An 18,335-nucleotide genomic window follows, 5' to 3' on the forward strand; every position below is an offset into this window, starting at 1 on the left:
TGCGTGCCAATTTTTAAGGTGTAATCTTTACTTGCCCCATTGAGCGAAAACCCGTGTGTGTGTGTGTTGACACTTGATGGCACTTGTAAAAGATGGCACCCTCATGCAACCTGGCAGTTTAATTAATGATTGGTCACGCAAGGTTGCTTGGGCAGAGCAACCAAAGCCTGGATCGCACAAGTCCCACCGGTGGCAGCACTAGCCACGCCGGGGCACTGGCAGTTAAATTAATGATTGGTCGCACGAGGAAGAGCAACCTACCTGGAGCTTAGAAGTCCCATCGGTGGCAGCACCTGCCATCCGAAGGTACTGGCAGGTGGCAGTAAATCATGGAGGGTTAAATTAATGATTGGTCGCGTGAGGTTGTTCGAAAAGGGCTACCTGCCAGTAGGGCAACCTGGATCGCACAAGCGGCAGCACCTGCCATCCCAGGGCAGTTGCACACCACTGAACCACTACACCATTGCCCCAGGAGTGGTACGAGGACTCCCAGGGATCTATGAATGTTAAGTAGAGAAAGGCCAATTCTCCACATATGGGCATTAACGCATTAGCAGTTGCGTCAAACCGTTCAGGCGGGGTGGGGGCTGCGGCACGGCAGTGACTTCCTTCACATAGTTAGCGTGCAGATCAGAACGGGTGCAGCGGTATTGCGGTGGCGGCTACGTAGAGCCATGCAGAGTTATAACTGCCAGCCGCGCGGCAACTGCGTTCACAAAGTGAGTGGGCTTACACCTTCTCACATGTAAGCAGTCATAAGTGTCTCTGCAGACTTTTTTTTTTTTTTTAGGTGCAAATGATATATCACTTCGGTGTATTTTAATGTTAGCAGGATGTCTGTTTTGGTGCGTCAGATTGCAGCCAAAAACTAGAGTGATGTCTGAAGTAGGACAAGGTTCGAATAAATTATGTTGTACAGCATTTCTTGGTGGACGAAAGCCTGCACAGCTTGCCTTTGTAAAATATTTATTTCATACACAGCTTTCAACATTACAACAGCTTACACAACAGGCAGCCTGTGTAGAAGATGTCGTTGACTCCAGTCAAGCTCTTGAATGCATTTAGTGCGCGTCACTTCAGCAACTGCAAAAGCATCTAGCAGGCAAATCGGCTCACGCCTCAGATCTACACTTCAGCATCTGCATAGTGAGATTACAACACAGTGCATGTCTTCTGTGCTTGCAACAGCTGCCCTTAATGAAGTCATTGTCACATTGTGTCACACCGTGCTAGGAATAGTCTTTTTATAATTCTTGGTCATAATAGTGGCTTGAGTACTGGAAACTGGTTATCCATTGCCTCTTTACTGGCTGCACAAGAAAACTTTCATGACTGGTGGTGGTACAGCAAGGAATTGTGATGCCAGTTGCACCTTTTTGTTTACTTAGTAAAAGAAATGGAACAGTCTCAACCTGACATGACCTTCACAAATGAAGGTACTAAGCTTTGTATAACCAGCAGCACGATCAAAGTATTGTTGTCCAGTCTGGGTGCATATATGCAAGTGAAAACCACACAGCAAGCACAACATGCTCTGAAATATTTCACTAGGCAATCGAGGCAACACAGTAATGGAGCTTTGCTGTGCATCTTCTGAACACTGTGATCTGCAGCTAAACCCTTCCCTTCCAATAGGGGGGCTACTGGCGAGAGGATCATAGGAACAGTTCTCAGCAAATCGTGGCAAGCTGTAACTAAGAAAACTGGCAGCGCATCCGTGACAATGCTCTCATCGGGGCACGCCTTCTCCCATAAACTGCAAGCCCACACTGTGGATTGTATATGCTTTGCATTTCAGACATGAGCGGTTGTCAGCATTGATACCAACGTATGCAACATACCAAGAGGCACCAGCGCGAGGCACAGCAGTCTAAGGCGGCAAACTATGGCCATCATAGCAGCTCTGGAGGCAGGCAACTCAAAAGATGGCTCCAGATGGGAAAGTCTGAAACAGCTTCATTGGCGCAGTTTGCTTCACTGCGAGAGCTTTTCTTTTTCCAGTTTTTTTTTTACTCGCTGTTGCCAACAGTACTGGCATTACCAGAACTGAAAATTTTGCTTACTTGGAGCGAGTGTGGCTATGAGGACTTATAAGGAGGCCTCCCAATGGTCACACTTTTTATCTTTAGAGCTTTATTACGCTGCTGTATCAGTAATTTCAGTATATTTCATCACAGCCATTATGGAGAGCTGCAAATCCCAAGATGATTGACTAAAAGAATTAAAATGTATTTGGGACTGCAAGGACTGGTAAATTCTGGAGACGAGCACTAAACGCTCGTAGCAGCCTGTGAAGTGGGCAAGTAAATCCTGCTAACAATGCGAACGGCTCTCTGAAAATGCCGCTTTCCAGTTTTCTGAAGCCAGCTTCTGGTGCATTTTTTAGAAAACAAGTGACACAAAAGATGAAATACATGCTCATACCAGTGGCAATATTGTCTTAATGATTGCAACAGCGACAAAGTATCTGCTGCCAAGGGAAGAATAGCAATGTCATCTCTGTGATTGTAATGAAAGACTATGCCACAAAAGACCCAGTCTGAACACCAAGAGGCAGTGCTTGGCAGAGTGACGTCTACTCCTGCAGACTGCAGACTTCTCAACAGTAAATATATTGTAAACACACACAACAAACCATATACATCCGAGAGGCTTTTTATATAGCAGCCATTTGGTGCCAGCACTTGGAGATGTTTACTAGACATTTGCAATATTGTTTGCAAGAAGGCGGCAGCACTGTGCACTACTCTATTCTTTGTCTACCGACACCTGTAGTGCAAGAATACGCAATTTAAGCAAGCCTCAAGTCAACACCATGGAGCAAGAGCTCTTTTAGAGTAAGTGCAAACTTTTTTTTTTGGTTGTTGCTTTTGTCACTATGTCCTATATGCATGCTGATAGAGAACTGATAGCGAGGGGCGGATATTCAGAGAAATTACCCGGCTGCTGTGAAAAGAAAGAGCTTGGTCCACCACTGCACTTGACGTTCGGGTTGAGGCCTTGCCAAACGTGTGTGTACAAAAATAGTGCAGATCGTAATACAGTGTGTATGACAACAATGCTTGCTCTAAATATGGATTGGCCGACGGACTGCTCCGGTATGCAGTCCAGTACGTCGCAATGCAATGATTAATTAGCGTTTCTCATGCACCTTTTTACCGGTAAAGCTCGGAAGCTATGCAATCCAGTACAAGTGAGTCTCAACAAAAATAATGTGTTTCCCATCGTGAGGCACAGAAAAATAGTATGCAAAAGCAGTACCCAAACTTGCAAAGCTGCATCCATAATATGAATAATGACTGAAAGCGATGAGAGACTATTAAAAGGCTCTACATTATAGTCGGAAGTGCATTAGTTACTGCCAGTATATGCGTCGAGCTTGTAAAGCGTCTGCTGTGATTGTTTCTTTACACAGTTCGCTGTCTGCTGCATTTAAAAAAAAGCAGCTTTGGGTCATAAAATGGACAGCAAGAAATTGCATTGTAACTCAAGTACTAAAAGCCATTTTATGTGGCACCAAAGTGCTTGCTTGCTATCATGTCAAGCATGCTCATACATTAAGATCTCTGGATGTCATCAGCCATCACAGTTGTTCAATTGGAGCAAAGGCTATAATATCGACTACAGCCACCTCTGTTTATACGACAGCACGACCCTTAATCCATAACAGGCAATGTAAAACTGAGCAATAAATTTCAGCCGCTGCACGTCGAGCTCAACTATAGGCACATTCAAGTTTCCTCGCAAAAAAACTAACGTCGTGCAAGCGATAGCAGTGACATATGCTGCAACTTGCCGTCAAAAAGCACGTCAGTGTGAAACCTAACTGGTAAAATGGCATGTATCTTGTACATTGTGCATTTGCTGGGGAAACGGAAAATGGAAAGCCCATGACAGATCTTGTTCTCAACTGTATGCGCTAGGCAGAGCAAGTAAAAGAAGCTAATGAAGCAGTGCTTCGCATGGAATTCCGCCACATGTTCCCAATTGGTAAATGTGTATTTTAACAACCGAGCAATGCATGTGATGCCGAAGGGTCTTGTGAAGTACCCAGAAAATGCAAACAACCCCGTAATTCTAATTAACAGTAAGCCACTCTGGTCATGAAGCCATCTGACAAAAGGAGGTTAATGGAAAGTAGGCAAACTCTGCACACAGCCTCTTCTGCACGACTTAGTTTCTGCTGAACTGTCAGAATGGAAAGCAGCATAAAAACTTTAAGCTAAAAACTTTTTCCAAAGAGACCAGACATCTACTTCAAAATTCTGACAGCATGTGCCAAACCAGCACTGAGTTACAGTAACATTAAACTGACTGCAGTGAAAGGACACTAGATTGTAGCTTGGCCCAGTGAACTTGCAAAAGAACAACAAAAAAGGAAATATCCGTCTGCACCACCTCGTCTTCAAATGCGTCCATCACAATGAATACTTGATGATGTAATATGCATACACTGCCAAGTCAAACAATTCTTGCAGCAGCCCCGGGTTCCACATTGATTAAGATTGCTTTTCACATATAATTACTGCAGCCTAGTTATTTGTGCTCTGAAAAGCAACTGGTTTTATAGAGCAGCATTCTGTGGTTTCAAATGCATGTGACTATTTCTATATATCTTCTAGCGAGTGGTCAAGAATTGGTTAAAGGTGGCCTTTTTTTTTTTTCGCATTCAAGTAGTGAGCAGTGTATGCCTCACAATGGCACAGAATGTTGATTCACCTGTATGACCTCACCGCATACCCGCATAATTGCACCACAAAAAAATGAGCGCACACACACCCAAGTAACTATCAGCTGACTGCTCATTCTATTCTGCGGTTGGCTGCTTTGTTCTTGCCCAGACTGCCACAAACTACAGCACTAGCCCAAATGACAAGTAGCAGTCTGGTTTCATTACAATAGTATTTTATGCGTGAATGGTAGCAAAGGGTGAAGTCGTTGAAAACAAAAGACGGAGCAGCACGACTCGCCTGGCGTGAAGTTTTGGGGCCAAGGTGCTGTGATGATGATCGGTCGCCACATATCTGTGTTCCATGTGTCAGTATCAGCAAATGCTTAAAACATATTCTAATTTGATCTTACACTGTCTGGTCAGTCAATATTAAGAAGCAGCATTTTGAACTAAAAACTGTGCGGTGCTGTGAAACCTATTCGACATACATACAGCAAAGAGCAACGACATGATGCCATGTGGGACATCATTTTCTCAGCCACTGAAACCAGAACCGATGGCTAGAAACAGTAGAATTAGTCACCTGGGGTGCTTCGGCACTGCCTAGTAGAGACTAATGGGTAAACAGGAAACTGTCAAAGCAAAAACTAGTACCACCCAAAAATTTAACATCAGCACCACTTTCATTGCTGTCCTTAATGGATGGCCGATATCTCCCATGTTTTTTTACCGCCAAACCTTCCTACACGCCATGCATTTTCCTGTTAAAACAGATAGATGCAGAAAGCATATTACACGTGAGTATAATGCGTGAAGCTACCTGATGTGCACAGCCAACAAACAGCCACACATTTTTTTCTTAAGCAGCCCTGAACAACTGTCGAGCAACAGCTCCCATGCTGAACAAAAAATAATTTGGGCTTATTTAGCCTGAACTGAGCTCTCAACAGTGATTGCCCACCGCACTGAGACATAAAACGGTTGATAAAGCAAAAAGACACATATAGAAGTGCTTCCTACCACAGCTACTGACACTGACCCCTCTTATGGACATCACTCACATAAACATACATTCACAGCTTAGGTGCATCACAGTGCCGAAACCAAAAGTTTTCTTACATGACTGAATAACTTTGCAGGCAAAAGTTGCAATGATAATGCTTTTCTCCAAAACTTACTTTTTCTATGGTGTCAAGGTGCAACGGTACAGATTATCACTCATTTGAATAGCTGGAGAGATGCACATTAATGTTTACACACAGCATGCTCCACGTAACGTAAGACAAGCTTCTATGTTAAAAAGTTTGCATTTCAGCAAAAATTCGTCAATGTGCCGAAAAAAATTGAGCCTGATGTGCACACCCATTACTTGGTTGGCATGCCTGACACAAATTTTCGTCCCTCAATCAGTCACTAGTGCTCGGTCTTAGTAAAATGAACCCCAGACCCGCTCAACACAGGTGGGTTTTTCATCAACAAGCCATACGGTGTTACCAAGACTGTCAGCACACTACTTTAGCAGGCTTGTCACTATATTCTAGCAGTCTTATTCAAATTGTGTCAAAAATAAGACCCAGGCACAGCATAAACAGACAGCCACATTATCCAGCTCAAAATTTTCCAATAAGGTGTCTAAGTAACCCAAATTTTATTTCTAGCTTGGCTAAGGAGCTTTGTGAAGTGAAACTTTTTAGGAAAATGGAATACTAGTGGCCCCTTCCTTCATTAATTTGCACCCATTTTACAGGCAAATGGAGGGGACCAAAGTAAAAACTGCAGTTTCACAGCTTGAGAGGTTCCTGGCCTCTGGTCCTCATGCCTTGAAAATCTTCGAGTGAAAAGTTGTACATATTTACTAATTAGAAGCTTTCCATTAATACTGATCAACGTGTTGATCACTGAGAGCATTAAATACATACACATGGCACATTTATTTCTGGTGACATGACGCAGTTTGGTCTATGTTTCGTGGAACATACTGTGTACTTATATTTAGTTATAAATATTTGCAGTGAAAAGACACTCATGCACATGTAACAAACAATGTTGTTCAGGGCTCCCCAAGACGTTTAAAACAAGTGTCCAAAGCCTGAGAAACGTGACAGTTGTACTGTGATATCACTCACCAAGACAAAAGATCAACAAACGCGCCTCCACAAACAATAAAAGTGCTTGCCCACGGAACAGAACAGCAGAAGACACACCATAAAAAAGTCACACTTGTCGGGCAAATATGTTCAGCAACAGGATAAAAAAAAAATATGCTAGTCACCGGACTGGGAACCATGTGACACCACGGTTCGTTCAACACACTCTGCTGGGCAGGAGCAACTTAATTCCTTTGCTTTCTTTGGGAGCAGGTTAAAAAGTGAGTTGCGGGCAAATAAAAGCAAGAAGCACGCCGCCACGTGTGGTGTCTTGTCAAGCACTTAGAAACAACGGTAGACAGGTGGTGCCCTCTGGTGGCCGTCTTGTCATACAGAAGGAGGAGGTCACATGACGACACAAGTTGATGACTGTAGAGGACATGGTGAAAGGCAAGGGCTTTAGTGGAAATACGTAGTTTGTCAACACGCACTATAACTTGGTCAATAGTGGTGCAACTCTCTTTCAGAAGACAAGTGTCAAAAGGATGGGAATTTACAGCCTACTAATAAGCATTGTGCATCAACATTGAGCATACCATACTTACTCGAATAATGAATGCCCCTTTTTTTATTCACATAAAATCTCAAAATTTGGGGGTGTGCTCGTTATGTAGGGTAAAATAATAAAAAATTAAAATGGTGAAAACAGGACAGAAAATAGGCTGCTTGAATAAATACCTCATCCAGTACGGTTCACCTTCAAAATTAAACAAAACACACTCTCTAGCATGGTTTCTGTGATCATGAGCATAGTCCACAACTTTTGTCTTAAGCCAGCACATATAACCTTTGTAGTGGCCCATGATGCTGTGTAAAGACAGCACAACTAGAGCTCGCACTAACAAAGCCTACAGCATTCAGCGTGAAGACCAACCGCAACAAGTTGCTACTGCTGCGAACCTTGGTGTAGCAGATCGAACAGTGAAACCCTCAAATTTTTAGCCAACATGTTTATAGGTCCCGTACAGCAAAATATCATAGACACTTGACACATGGTACTTTATACTCCTTAAAGTTTGGCTTTATAGTATAGTGCAATTGTTCTGCTAGCACTCATTATTACTAGCAGCCAACACCATTCAAAGAGAGTGGAGTGTGCTCATTACACAAGGGAAAAAGATGCATTTTTTGACAGCCTAAGTGGTGTATGCATTTATAATGCGAGTGGTTCATTACGCGAGTAAATACAGTATAGATGAGGTACTCACTGGGACAATAAGTACTATTACAAGAAAAAGAAAATTCTCTATGCCCTGAACAGAGTACCACTCTTAGAACTTCACCACTGCCTTGGGAAATGACAGAACAAAACATATTACTGTATTATATTGACATGTATAAGTCAACTCCAGATATTAAGTCGATGTGTACATCCTCCTCCACCAGCAAAGAGTAAAGAGAGTAGCACGAAGCATGATAAAGAGAGAATCCCTAGCAAAAATGACTTCACTTGGTAGTGCTGTTGCATGCTTACCTTCGAATCTTTCTTGTCACCATCTCCCTTGCCATCTGAAAAATCAAATTCAGCTCTTAGTAGATCACAACAGCCCTTCAGAAGTAAAGTGCTGTGCACTGTTGTACTCTACTTTCTCTTCTTTTCTGCTTTCTTTTTCCCGCACACTCGCCCACCCGAGCTAGTCATTTCTTTTGACAATGACAGTAGCTGTATCAGACCTCTTCCGGGGCAAATGACATCACACACAGGCACATAAAATTAAAATACAGCAAAAAGTAGCATGTACCTTTTGAAGCCTCCTTGTCTGCCTCTGCATCTTTCTTCTTCTTCCCAGCACGCTTTGTTGGCGTGCCTGTAAATTGGGGATTGTGAGAAAACACTCAGACAAGCAATAGGTCTCTTTGTCTAGCAGCAAATGTTGCCTGATGAAACATTCAATAAATTGCAATCTGTATCTGTGTTTTCAGAACAAATCAAGCAGCAAGCATAAACAGGAGGCAATAATGCCTTGTGGCGTAACGACTAACGCGACTAACTGGCCTACAATTTTACTCTCCTTAGTTAAATGCCTCGTGGGCAGACTTGGTTGCGTCAGAGCTGCATTAATTGGTTCGAAATAAGTCGCATGCCAATGACAAGGTGACGGCTTTAGCCCGAGGTATTTCGTTGACAAACTCAACCACACACGAATGCTTTAGAACGCACCTGGTAGTGTTTTAGCAAAGCACAGCATGGGAAGGTTCTATTCCAGGTGAGACCAGTGTACGTGTTCCTATTGGTGCCACTTTCTTGGGCGGCTTTTACCTGGCTGTTTGCTTTCATTCATAATGAAAAGTTTCATACTTGTTACCTATCTGCACAGTGCTAATGAGCAAGTGACACAGGTGGGGGAGAGCTTTTGAATGACTCCGCAACAAGTGGCACACAGCCAGTCATGCCTTACCTTTGTCCGAAGCATCTTCGGCCGCCTTCTCAATAGCTTTCTCTGCCATGCGTTCCAGTTCCTTCTTATGCTTTGGCGAATCTTTGTGCGCTGGTAGCCACCGCACTTTCTCTCGCCTCTCCTCAACCTCGCTGTCAGTTTTTGGATGGCTGGCAGTGGCAGCTGCTTTCTTTGGTGTCTCCGGAGCAGGTACCTGGCAGACAACAAGTGATGGAGGATATTTTATTTCAAATAAAAATGAATGAATGAACATTCTACCATTGCTAAGTATACTAAGTACATGGTTAATCCGTTCTCAGTTGCAATACGCCTGCGAAGTTTGGAATCCTTTCAGTAAGAAAGACAATGACAAGCTTGAGCAGAAAACAAGATCAGCAGTTCATTTAAAAAATAATCACTGCCATCGACATGATTCCCCATCTGAATTAATGAGAATAACATTAAGTACTTAGAGCCGTGTACAGCTCACAAGCTATGTACAGCTTCTGTGTACAGCTGCACAAGCTAGTACTTGTGATGTGAGCACAGCGCAAGAGGCTGGCAGTTTAACACAAAGGAAAAAAGGCTGCAGTGATAGCCAAGTGGTCTAAAGCAGTGGCAAGCGAAGCTGACCTGTTTGCGCTGCCACGGTTGCTACTTCTGCTCCCGCTTTCTTGGACGCTTCAGAGATCGACACCGCCAGACAAATCGTTGCAGTGCGTGTTCCAATTCCAATGCTAACGTGTTAAAATTACTGTTTTTAAATATAGTCCCCACTCTCCTAGCAAGGGGCACACACCCCGACTCTATGAAAGTCACGAATTCAGTGAATCCAACAAAGAGGACTATAACACTGGACAATGGTCATAAAAATCACATAAGCCCTGGGCTATGAATATTATACCACACAGCATATCACCAATCAATCTGATAGGTCTAGTCAGAAAAAAAATAAGCATCCACAAATGAACTCTGATAGAAAAATATGCAAGAACACATCGTTCAAGCTATATGTGACCACTGTCACAGGATGTAAGTGCGCTTACTATGGCTCTGGCACCTGCTCACTGATGTCATCTTGGCCGTTAGTAACGAAACAACGAACACTTAATACTTACCACAGGTTGCTCTTCCTTAGGACCATTCAGCTTGGCCTTGTCTCCGTTTTGGAGCATTTCCTGTGGAGATTTTCCAGATTCCTGATGGCAGAGATGAGTGGGTGGAAAGGGGAAGTAGAAACACATACTTAAAAATAAATGTCCATTATGTAAAAAGAAAGTAAGCAGATATAGTACTTAGCCAGCAGCTGTTTGCCGATTAAAAGAGCAAATGCAGTAACTCCATGAGAGAAAGAATAACTACAGCAACTAAGCTCTCCAGCTAGCATACGTTTATATGGTCATGTTTGTTACTCTTATATAGTATTCTATACTTCAAGGAACCAACCAACACATCACTCACCTTCTTCAACCCCGGTGGCTTCTCATCATGGTCAAGGGTGGACAGTATCTCCTTAGACCCAATGTGATTGATTATCTGTGTCTGAAAGCAGAAGGGAAAATAAAAAGGGCAGTGATCAGAACTTGAGGCACTAATGTATGCTCCTTATAGTACTGACTTAACACCAAGAGAGGTTACAAGCACAAAATGCCTTGCAGCTTCTCACTATCTGTCATAGCACAAAGAAACAAACTGAAAAAGAGGTACCATGCTTACTTGAATGTAATGAGACTTTTTCACCAAAAATAGAAGTGAAAAGTCACTCCTCGCATTATAATCAAATATCATGTGCATCAAAACTGAATATTTTGCACCGACAAAGGCACACTATAATACCATATTTACTCGCATATTAGGTATTAGTTAATGGATTGCAAATAGTATTTAACTAAGGTGACCGGACTTCTCAGTGACATCAAACTCGCGTGCTGCTGTGCTATTTTCCAAAGGCTCCACACGTATGACGGGGACGCAGCTTTCAACACCACCTTCCTAAATTTTTGATGACCTTTGATCACACCTTTTCTGCATATTAGTAATGCTTTCAAACTTAAGTGCACAAAATTTTAGCATAATATCTGTAGAACTTTTTTTTACAACTTTTTTCTCTTCCACAGTTTGTGAAGCGCCTGCAGACTAGACTACGTTTGGTAGAAGACTGGTTAAACATTTACTGCATTTCTGAATGCATGCTACGTGTGATGACATGCTTACGATTTTTCTTCCCATGCCATAAATGATTTTTTAAATTTTTTACAAAGCAGATGGCATAGGCGCAGATCTAAACTGTAAACATGACATCCCACAAAAAGTATACAACCGATCAAAATGGAAAAGCAAGAATATCGCATAGAGCAGAGTTCTGTGAGTGCAACAAAAAAAAAATGGGGTCAAAATAGATAAAACAGTTGTGAACAAATCTGCTGCACAAAGTGAGCATCTAGTCAAAAAACTGGAAGAAAACGATTTTTTCAGCATGTCCCCCAACACGCAGTGCCACCGCAGAGCATGAACCAATTTTTTTAAAGAGTTCTTCCTGGTGGATTTCAGCTATGAAATTTTGGGACAGCATAGAAAACAAGGCATACGAGCGGATACGATTAAAAAAAAAAACGCTTTTTGGCCATTTATCACAATTTGAAAGCCTCGCCCCCCTTAAATGCTGCCAAGAACAGCCACCAACGTTTGGGAGGCACGATTTACCACGCAGTTGAGTGATGGGAGAACTTTTGTTTTTATGACAAGGCCTCTAAAACGCACGATCAACACTATGATGGTGGGAGGACTCTGCGCTTATCTTCATATTGGTTTTATCCGATAATCTTTTCTTTTCTTTTTCTTGTCTCACACCCACACAAAGTCAACCGCCATAAGACAATCATGGTAAATACGACAATGAAAATCAAAATAATGTCATGGCTACTCTAATATTAGAGGTCATTCAGCTTCACTCCTCCAAATGTCAACTGGCAAACATCGAATTTGCCATCAGCTCGGTTTCAGCGCATTACAATGTCACTGCTTGGAACACTCTTATACCCCTGTCACACGGGGACTTCTTCTCGGCCTTTGCCGTAAAGTTGTCTTATTGCACTAAAGGAGGAAAACCAGAAAGGAGCAGCGACGCTGCTACACGGCAAATCCAAAGGGGCTAGAACGCGGCCTCCGTGAATGCCAAAAGTCACCGCTGTGTGTGAAGCGGCGCTAGTAACATTATGAAATTAAAGCAGACGGTAGCAGTTCAGCTAAGAGTGCATTCGTTTATGTTGGAAAAAGTAGCTATCACGATAATAAACGAGCGTTCTGACGGTGAGAAACGGATATTTTGAAACAAAGTTTCTTTTTTTTTTTCATCGTTCTCGGTCCGACCACGGTAGGCGCACTTTTCCGTTCGGCTCCTCGTTCTGTTCGAGAAGCGTGCTTTGTTGCTTGTGTCTTTTTGCACACAAGAAAACTCAAAACACGCACTCAACAAAGAGCAAACGAAGAAAAAACAGCAAAGCGAGATGCGCAAGCACGTGTGTGTCGATGCGGCTGCTGAAAAGCGTTCAAGTCCTTTCTTAGCAGTGTGGATGTCTTTAGTCATAGCCTCCTCTACGGTTAAGTGCACTGTAACGCAAAATTAACCATTGAATAAGATAAATTAGATATTTTTTACGGTTTCAAAACTAAAAATTGCGTCAATTTTTTATTCTTTGAGCTTGCTAGCTGGCGCTGCCGTCTGGGTTGCTCCTTTAAGCAACTTTAAGGCCGCTGACGGCCGCCTTTATTGCTACGGAACTTTATCGCAAAGGTCTCGACGCTTTGCCGTGTAGATGCGCGTCACGCGCCTTTGGGGCAAAGGACCTTAATTTCTAAGGCCTTACAAGTGCCCGTGTGACAGGGGTATTAGTGACTATCAACTCTTGGGACGTAGGGTCCTTGAGATTTACCTTAATGTTCTGCTTATCAAGCTTACTTTCTGAAAGAGTTTCTGCATTTGAGCAAAGCACAACAACCGGAGCATAACTGTTCACAATGGTGCATGCTTACCTTATTCAGCACGGACATTTCAGATGTGTCATCATCGCTGACATCGCTGTCCACATGGCGGATGCTGGTGTCCGTTTCAGCCTCAACAAGCAGTGGTGCCTTCCGAGGCTGCCGGCCAGTTTCACTGAGGACTCTCGCTGTGACATGAGAGTCTGGGAGAGACGGTGAACAATACAACTTTTATTCATCTTCTAAGACATTATCAATGAAAAGCTCATGAAAATGCACAGTAATAAAAAAATACTAATACTTTTTGAAAAACATAACAGTCTTCATGAAGAAACAACTGTAATTCTAAGCACTTGAATCATTTTGAAAAACTAAATGGTTTTATTTTAAATTTCTTTGCTCGTGAAGTGGTGGTGTGCGGCGTGTGGGGTTCAACCTCCCAAAGCTGCACACGGGCAATGGGAGATGCTGTAGTAGAGTGCTCCAGATTAATTTCAGCCACCTGGGGTTCCTTCACATGCACTGACATCACACAGCACATGGGCATCTTCTGCTTTTCGGCACCACTGAAATGCAGCTGCTGTCGATGGGATTCGATCATGTAACTTTGGCCACAGCAGCTGAATGCCATAGCCACTAAGCCAATGTGGCAGTTTTTTGCTCGAGAAGTAACAGCAGTCCTTGCTAAAGCTGGTTCATGAGAACCAAAAATTAATTCAACTCTGTGCATTAATACCCAAAGGTGCGCTACTTAAATGTTGAAACAAGTGAACCCAAAAGTGGGTGAGATGTATCAAGCTAGTCAATATGTTTAACACATGCAACCTCGATTAGACAAATTTGTGAAAACAATGCATGATTCAGGAGTCACACAATTCAAAAGAAAGTGATAATCAGAGCCATGGTCCTCTACCTCATGTGGCAAAATACCAATTAACGCAGAAACTTTTAGACAACCTCCAAATGTTGACAGCACAATGCAAGCTTCTGGTCTGCTTTGCTTTGCTGTATGTTTATGAAATCTTCACATGCCTACTGTCGTGAACAATGTGCTATGCCATGCTAAAAACAGAAAGTATGAAAAAAAGAGAGACTGGTGTTAGCTTTCATGGCTATTCCGCTGACACAGTGAAATTTGTAATCTGTGTACACGCATGTGTGCAGAAAAGAATTGACATAATGCGAACATATCCTTGCACATTATTCCAAGTCTGAACTCACGAGATGACAAAAGTTGTTCAAAGATACTTATTTATAGTCTACAAGAAAGTACTATACAAAATTTGTTGATGCTGACACTTCTTGCTTCAGTGGACATCACCTGGTGGTGGTAGTGGTCCGTTAATTAAAATATTATTATTCCCAAATTATTTATTCACTGTGTATCAGTATGTTGTGGAACGCATAACACCCTGGAGAGTTTTTCAGCCATGTGCAGATTCAGTGCAAAAATAAAGACATCACATAAGCCTGAATGGCACATGACCAAGGCTGCTCCACTGTAGTTTGAAAGTTTTGATAAAAGGAGTTCCACAGCCTCTGTGCTCAACGAGAAGTAGAATTCATTCCATAAAACCATTCTTTGTTATTCAAGCTATTCCTGCCACCTTGATATGCACTCATTGAACAACCTGAGGCCACCAAGGCTGTACATGCAATGTCACATGTAATGATTCAAACACACCAGCACAAAAAGTGTTGCTTTCAAATCATGTCTTGATATGTGTAGAAAAAGTGTGATGCTCACCTTCTTCGCAAGCATCCGGCTCATCTTGTTCATTCTCAATGAGTGCTGCCTGCCAAGCATACACACGTCAAGAAAATTAAATTAAGAATAACTTAGTCGCAATCAAGACTTTGGCAAGCAGCCACCCTTACACAACAGCATTTTAAGTATGGTGATACAATCACACTAGCATACATTCTTCAGCACTCTAAATAATGTAATGGTAACAATACTACTCTAATCTCCATACTGGCCAATGTTTTAGTTTGTACGTATTTGCTGTTTTGAACAAAATTTTGTCTTCCTTACTGATCTTAGCAAGGATCCATACTCAGTTTCACAATTAGCCTGCAACGTTGCAGAGGCTGCGCAACTAGTGCACCCGCAAAAGCATATCACTCCGCCACATATCACTCGTACTTCTCGAAGCCTTGGTGAGGGTTTTAAACATGGAACAGTATAAGACGACATGCTTGGCATTGCAAATTATGGACAAGGCAGGCAGGTGTTCAGTTACTGAATCCTCTCGTTGTAACTTTTAGTGAGAGTGAACTAATTACTGGGCAAAGATATAGTCAGTGCAAGTAGGAGTGCCAGCCATTTATCACTCTGCCGCATGTCACTCTTGCTCCTCGAGGCCTTGATGATGGGCTGGATGGAAATGTGGCAAAACTAAAATGAAAAGCAGGAAGATGCCAGTCGCAGTAGTTGACCTTTGTCACAACCACAGATCCTTGCATGTATGTTGGACATTATAACGAACTACTTTCAGGAGTGGACATAGGCAGCGCGAAGAGATGTGCTAGGTTTAGCAGCGTTGCACGCTATGTATGAAACACAGTATAGTACTTGGTGCGTTCATGGTGAATATCATACATAAAATACTATAAATGGTACCATAAGCTCCCACATACTAAGTACCTAGGCCATGGCCAGTACAGGCACGCTAAATGCAGCTGCCTGTTTCTGAAATACACAGTTCCTGTAACCAGTCAATAAAAGTTTTCAAGCACAAACACAAAATCAACCTATCAATACAGTCTAGCTGTTGACGGTTTTGCAACGTGAACCTCTATGCCTTGCAGGGATACTGCAATGATGATGTCACAGTGCAAACTCTATTTAGATGCCTGGCTTTCCACCTTGTGTAGACAACCTTATAGCACCAACAAAGCTTTTTACTATCTCCAGCAATGGATGAAGCTATGCCTCAGAGGTTTCTCACTATGCCTGAAGGGTTTCTTGGAACAGCGGGTATTTACAGCAACTTCAGCTTCCATACATTTAAGTGTAGTATACAATGATTAAAGAGACACTGAGGACATCTTCATGCAATTATTGCTCTCAGTAAAAATTGGCTCTTCAGCTCTGTCTGGGTATGCTGACTTTTGTCCAGCAGCACATGACGTGCATTTAGCATCAAGAAAATTGTACATTTAAAAACCTTCCCACCAGACGATACACACTCGTGACATTCTTACCAAGAAGTGTGGGTTGCGACAACTTTGAAGTGCATGACGGTGTAGTATAGATCCATGCCATAATATCAGTGTCAATGCATGCATTTTACTTGCGAAATCAGCTGGCGATGGTGACGCCTGTGTTTCTTTTCTTGGTATCCCATAGCTTATGAAAGCTCCGTTTTCAATGAGAGTGGTCTGTTTGCAATTATAACACAGCGCTTTATCGATGCCGCACAACTCCAATTTGTCCCCAGCGTCCCTTTAAAGCCTTATTTTCCTTTTTCATGAAATGAACAGACTTGACTAAAGAATAGGTATGCCTCTCAAGCACCGCACCATGCTTGCATGTCTATTTAATTCACGTTTCATACCCAAACGAAGCCTGCATGACATTTTTTTCCAAGCGTGCAAGAAAAAGTTTAGTTTTTTGTGACATATCTAGGTGCCCTGAAGTGGTTTCTCATATAAATTAGGCTTACCTCTCTTATGCATAGCAAAAAGGGCTGCAAAGCCAACAGAAATGACGATGCAGATGATAATAATAATAATAATAATAATAATAACTGGTTTCACTCTGACTATGATGAAAAGTATGCAAAAGAGGAAATGCTATGAGATGAGTGCAAGTATAGTTGGAAACATATCACACGAGCAAAAGATTTCCACAGCGGCAGCACATGAGGAAGCATAATAAGGCCAACTTAATCACCATGTGCTGCCTCCTTCAAAAATAAATAAATAAACAAACTGAACTGAAACAATGGCAAAAAGGAACCAGAGACATACTGTGAATGCAACTGCAGAGAGCTTGAAGACGTTGAACAAATAAGTTATGGCGAAAATTTGCAGCATAAAAGTTCCAAAAAGTGCAGAAGCATGCATGTCTTTCCAGACAACAGATGCTATCAGCTTATGCAAGGTCTCAAATCACACTGCCCATCCAAGCCACTACGTATCATACAGAGGCAAAGAAAGAGATTTTTCCTGTTTATTCTTGCTACGTGTTGTAGCTTAGGCTCTCTGAGTGCAGAGCTTGCCTTGAATCTGTAGACCCCAATAACCAGTTCAAGGTCATTAATTGATCCAAAAGTGAAGGAACATCAATTCTCTGACAATGTTGCATCAGCCCAACTTCTGAAAGCAGTGGTGGCAAGTGGCGTACCTTTCGGTGGCGTCTCTTGGCACGCGCAGCACTGACATCACCAGTGGCACCTGCTTCATTGTTCGCATTGACCTCCTGTCCAGAACCAGGAATGACGAGAACCAGTGTGTGACAGCCACCACAGGCGACCTAGCAAGGGACGGCAATGCCACAATCCTGTTAAAAGACGGTATAATTCAAAACCAAAGGCTTCAGCTGGTGCTGGTCAGATAGGCCAATCTCATACTAAAACCTATTGCATCACTAAAGCAAATCAAATATTCCAGATTCCCAACTGAAAAAAAAATCAGAAAAAAATCGACAGGCAATTACAATATATTCGGTAAGTGAAATTTTAGCACAGCTCTTCAAATGCCATTTACGCTGCTAGCCACCCTCTGAGATCTTCCTGTGGCAGCCACCTTCCGGCTGTCCATTCCTCACCGTGGCAGGTGGTGTTTCGCTCTGCAACCACCTGCCAACATGCTGCCTGTCAAACGCCTACACATGCCACCTGTGGCGCCGATGACTACGACACGGAACGCAAGAACGGGTGCCTAAGAGCTGCGCTCTAAAAGAAACATCGTTATGTATCTGAAACAGAAGTTAGGTTCCAAGCTAAGTCCAAACAATACATCAGAACATTCTTGCTGCACTTGCAAAAATATCTGCAGTAAACAAATTACCACTGGCTAGCACAACATCAGTTATCAGACATGTTGCATCTGGCATCATAGCTGGGTTTTTATCAATGCGATAGCATTTAGGCTGCTGTCTCACAAAAAATTTACAGCTCCTCCATAACAAAATCCCCTCATTAGTCAATT

At 42.5% G+C, this 18,335-nt stretch overlaps 1 protein-coding gene across 1 annotated transcript in view; it reads right to left on the reverse strand.

Moving 5' to 3' along the window:
• Positions 1 to 949: 949 nt before the first annotated feature.
• The window catches only part of LOC144098364 (X-linked retinitis pigmentosa GTPase regulator-like), a 30,847-nt gene continuing 13,461 nt past the window's right edge, over positions 950 to 18,335 (reverse strand). The window contains exons 10-18 of the mRNA XM_077630952.1: positions 17,530 to 17,658; positions 14,926 to 14,974; positions 13,230 to 13,381; positions 10,659 to 10,739; positions 10,316 to 10,396; positions 9,219 to 9,411; positions 8,562 to 8,627; positions 8,294 to 8,328; positions 950 to 7,188 (exon numbers count right to left, since the gene is read on the reverse strand). Coding sequence (XP_077487078.1) covers positions 7,165 to 7,188; positions 8,294 to 8,328; positions 8,562 to 8,627; positions 9,219 to 9,411; positions 10,316 to 10,396; positions 10,659 to 10,739; positions 13,230 to 13,381; positions 14,926 to 14,974; positions 17,530 to 17,658 — 810 coding nt within the window. The 3' untranslated portion in view covers positions 950 to 7,164. The remainder of the gene's footprint in view (positions 7,189 to 8,293; positions 8,329 to 8,561; positions 8,628 to 9,218; positions 9,412 to 10,315; positions 10,397 to 10,658; positions 10,740 to 13,229; positions 13,382 to 14,925; positions 14,975 to 17,529; positions 17,659 to 18,335) is intronic.

The sequence above is a fragment of the Amblyomma americanum genome, chromosome 7 (assembly GCF_052857255.1).
Source record: "Amblyomma americanum isolate KBUSLIRL-KWMA chromosome 7, ASM5285725v1, whole genome shotgun sequence".
NCBI lineage: Eukaryota > Metazoa > Arthropoda > Arachnida > Ixodida > Ixodidae > Amblyomma > Amblyomma americanum.